Raw genomic sequence first — 3,480 nt, forward strand, 5'->3', positions numbered from 1 at the left:
ATTGTTACAAAAAAAAAAAAAAAGATTAGTTACACTACAACAATAAAGATAACCTAAAGTGTAAGAATTTCTTCCATATTTAATTACTTTATACCCCCTTTGTTTTATTTTATGTGTCGCGATTTTTTTTGTCCGTCCAAAAAGAATATCACCTTTCTTTATTTGGTAATTATTTAAAGACACAATATCACCTTTCTTTATTTGATAATTATTTAAAGACACAATTCCACTTTTATCGTTATGGGTCCCACTAAATTAAAGATAATTATAATATTTTTTTAATAAAAAATAATTTGGTAGACATTATCAAGAATCTTTCTTATTTCTTAAACTCCGGCCCGGTTAAACTATGGCATGGAACGGAGGGAATATTTATTGGGTTTAAGTTTTGTGCACCGTCAGTGCATGAAAAATTCTACACTATCAGCTAACTTGACCTGTTATTGCAGGTTATCCAGTTATTTACATAAAAATTAAAGAAAAAAATTAGGTAACCTGTAATAGTAAGTCAAGTTCACTTGATTGTGTAGAATATTTTCTATACCGACGGTGCACAAAACTTAAATTCATATTTAATATGGTAGTATAAATTACCTATTTTGCACTGTCAATGCGCATGTTATATTTATGGCCTAATACTTGTAAACGAATTTGGATTCTCGCGAGGAAGCTACCTCTTTCACTTTTACAGCGTGCTATATGGATGCAGAAATGAAACATCATCACTTATATATATATGTCTACATGACAGGACAGTTTTTATCCTTAGCAAGACAAAAGAGAAATTTACTCGGCATTTGCAATAATGATGACCAGCTTAAATTGTATAACTGGGACCTGGCCATTTTCTTTGTCAACCATTCTATACCACTGCCTCAACTTCTCTTAGTACCTAATTACCATATATATGTATATATGTCGCTGTCTGAATATTTATTTATGTACTATTGGTTTGTCCACTGTATAAACTAGTGGGCACAAATATGATGGGTTGTCAATTCCTGAGTCAATTACAGCATGCAGTTTCGGCATTTAAAACTACTACTATAAAATTCTGACCAAAGTCCCCTGGTGGAAGAAAACATATAGAGGAAACTCCTTGAAAGTGCTCATCTTAATTCAGGATGGCATTTGTGGAGTTGTTCGTGGTGGCATTAGTGCCTGTTCTTAAAACACTCATAATTACTGCTGTTGGCTTATTTCTTGCTCTCGGACGTATCAATCTCCTTGGCTCCACTGCAAGGCACCATTTGAACAATGTAAGTTTTTCCTTCTTTTAGCATAGTATGAAGGCGGGCCGACACCTTGATTCTTCCCACAGACATAGATTCATTGTTCGTATCTGATTCAGTCTCACCATCCTTTGGGAGTTGGTAAGAAGTCAATAATTATATTGGACAAAGAAAAGCATTCTAATGAAAGTTTTCATAACTTCATAACCATATAACGGGCCTTTAAGTACTTTTTTTTTTGTTGAATGCTTGGAGCAGCTTGTGTTTTATATTTTTACTCCTGCGCTGGTCTGTAGCAGCTTGGCTGAAACAGTTACATCGAGCAACATTGTTTCATTGTGGGTATATTTTCTTTATGTACTTTATGCGCTGCTGCTACATTCTTTTGCCGCATGAAGTTTTTTCATGAAGAACTAAGATCTCTTGACCACTTACAAAATAAATAAAAGAAAATGTCTTTTTAGATATCTTACATGTAAAAATGAAGATCTCTTGTAAAAAGACTTACAAAACGGGGATAAAAACGTTAAGTGCCTAAAAATCAGTTCTCCTGCTCTTCACTCAATAGGTAATTTATATCTTTTTGTTTTTATGCATAGATGGTTCATGCCGGTAAACATCCTTCTTACGTTTATTATCGGTTCAGCACTTGGATGGATACTTGTGAGAATCACAAAAACTCCCATAGAACTCCATGGCCTTGTTATTAGTTGTTGTGCTGCAGGTAAACTACAGATGCTACTCCCTTTCCCTCGGTCTTAATTTATGTGGTACACTTTTTTTTGTCAGTTTAAAAAAAAATTTAATTTTTCTGTAATTAGAAAGAATTTTATTTCAAATTCAACTTTTACTTCAATGAAATGATTTATAATCATATAAATGTTTAAGGTTTGTTTTAGACCATAAATTTTAAAAGTCTTACTTTCTTTAATTTATTAAATGTGCTAAATCAAACGATGTCACATAAATTAAAATTAATGAAGTATAAATTTATAATGTTCCAACACATTTCCATAGTAAAATGAAAACTAGCTAGTTCTCATAGTATATTTCACAATCTCAAACTAATATATATATTTGAACTTATTGAAAGGTGTTTGATTTTTTTTTTCTTTAGGGAATTTGGGGAACTTGCTTCTAATTATAATTCCAGCAGTATGTGAGGAGAAGAATAGTCCGTTTGGAGATTCAATAACATGTTCCACCAATGGAAAGGCCTATGCATCACTATCTATGGCGGTACGAATCATTACACAACTCTCTCTCGTTATGTCTTTTTCTTCGACAACAACCACATAATTAGTTTTAAACTTGCACCTATGTTAGGTCATTTTAAAGACAACAAAGGGTAAACAATCATTAGCAAAATTAGTTATAACCTAAAAAAATAAGTCTTTTTACCCAAAAAAAAATAAAAATAAAGGTAACTTGCATATATAGGCTATAGCCTCTTCAGATCACTACCTCACTTGTGGGATTGAAATATGTTTATTCTTTTTAGTTACCCAAAAAATAAGACAAGTAATTAACCTCCGAAAATAAGTTAAAACACAATGATCGCGTAAAAAATAATATACACTATTAGCATGGGCGGAGCTAGGGGTGGAATTAAGAAGGTTCAATTGAACCTCCTACACCAGGAAATTAAACCACGTATATATGGTTCATTTTTTTTTTTTTTTTGATATATATTAAATTTTAAATCTTCTTGAGTTCTTTGCATGTCTACTTTTTGTTATTTTTTAACCTCCTGAGTGGAAATTTTACCTTCGCCATTGACTGTCAGTGCATATAATATAAATTACTATGTCTTTATACTTTTTGCATCCTATTTTGGATTCTTGATTAGATTCAATTTTCCCATATTGTTGCTGATATATATAAGATCCAAAAGACCTTTGAATGCTAGTAATTTTATACCTTAATCTTTGGATATATTGACATTGTGCAGATAGGAGCAGTGTATATTTGGACATATATCTATAACATCATTCGAGCATCTGGAACTCAACATAATACCTCAACTGTCAATATTGAGGGTTCTAAGGAAGTCCCAGAATTATTGTCCGAAAGTTGTATACCTCCCAAGGATAGTCTACAGAATGATATGGACCATGAAGCTCAACTTGCAGTACCACTCATTGAATATCAAACCACATATGATGATCAGGTTTTTTTCTTAATTAATTTCTTTTTTGTTTATTCCAATCATTTAACATATATTTTAGAGAAAAGACATTTTCCCCCC

General features: G+C 32.0%; 1 protein-coding gene across 3 annotated transcripts in view; it reads left to right on the forward strand.

Annotated features, from left to right (window-relative positions):
- Positions 1-877: 877 nt before the first annotated feature.
- LOC107853233 (protein PIN-LIKES 3) overlaps positions 878-3,480 on the forward strand; it is a 16,712-nt gene continuing 14,109 nt past the window's right edge. Inside the window, exons 1-5 of one of the 3 annotated variants that reach the window (XM_016698232.2) lie at positions 878-1,259; positions 1,491-1,570; positions 1,832-1,956; positions 2,350-2,471; positions 3,184-3,402. In XM_016698232.2, the coding sequence (XP_016553718.2) occupies positions 1,125-1,259; positions 1,491-1,570; positions 1,832-1,956; positions 2,350-2,471; positions 3,184-3,402 (681 nt within the window). In that variant the 5' untranslated portion in view covers positions 878-1,124. The remainder of the gene's footprint in view (positions 1,260-1,490; positions 1,571-1,831; positions 1,957-2,349; positions 2,472-3,183; positions 3,403-3,480) is intronic. The other 2 variants (XM_047404501.1, XM_047404510.1) reach the window with 2 other exon arrangements.

This window comes from Capsicum annuum, chromosome 2 (assembly GCF_002878395.1).
Source record: "Capsicum annuum cultivar UCD-10X-F1 chromosome 2, UCD10Xv1.1, whole genome shotgun sequence".
Classification (NCBI taxonomy): domain Eukaryota; kingdom Viridiplantae; phylum Streptophyta; class Magnoliopsida; order Solanales; family Solanaceae; genus Capsicum; species Capsicum annuum.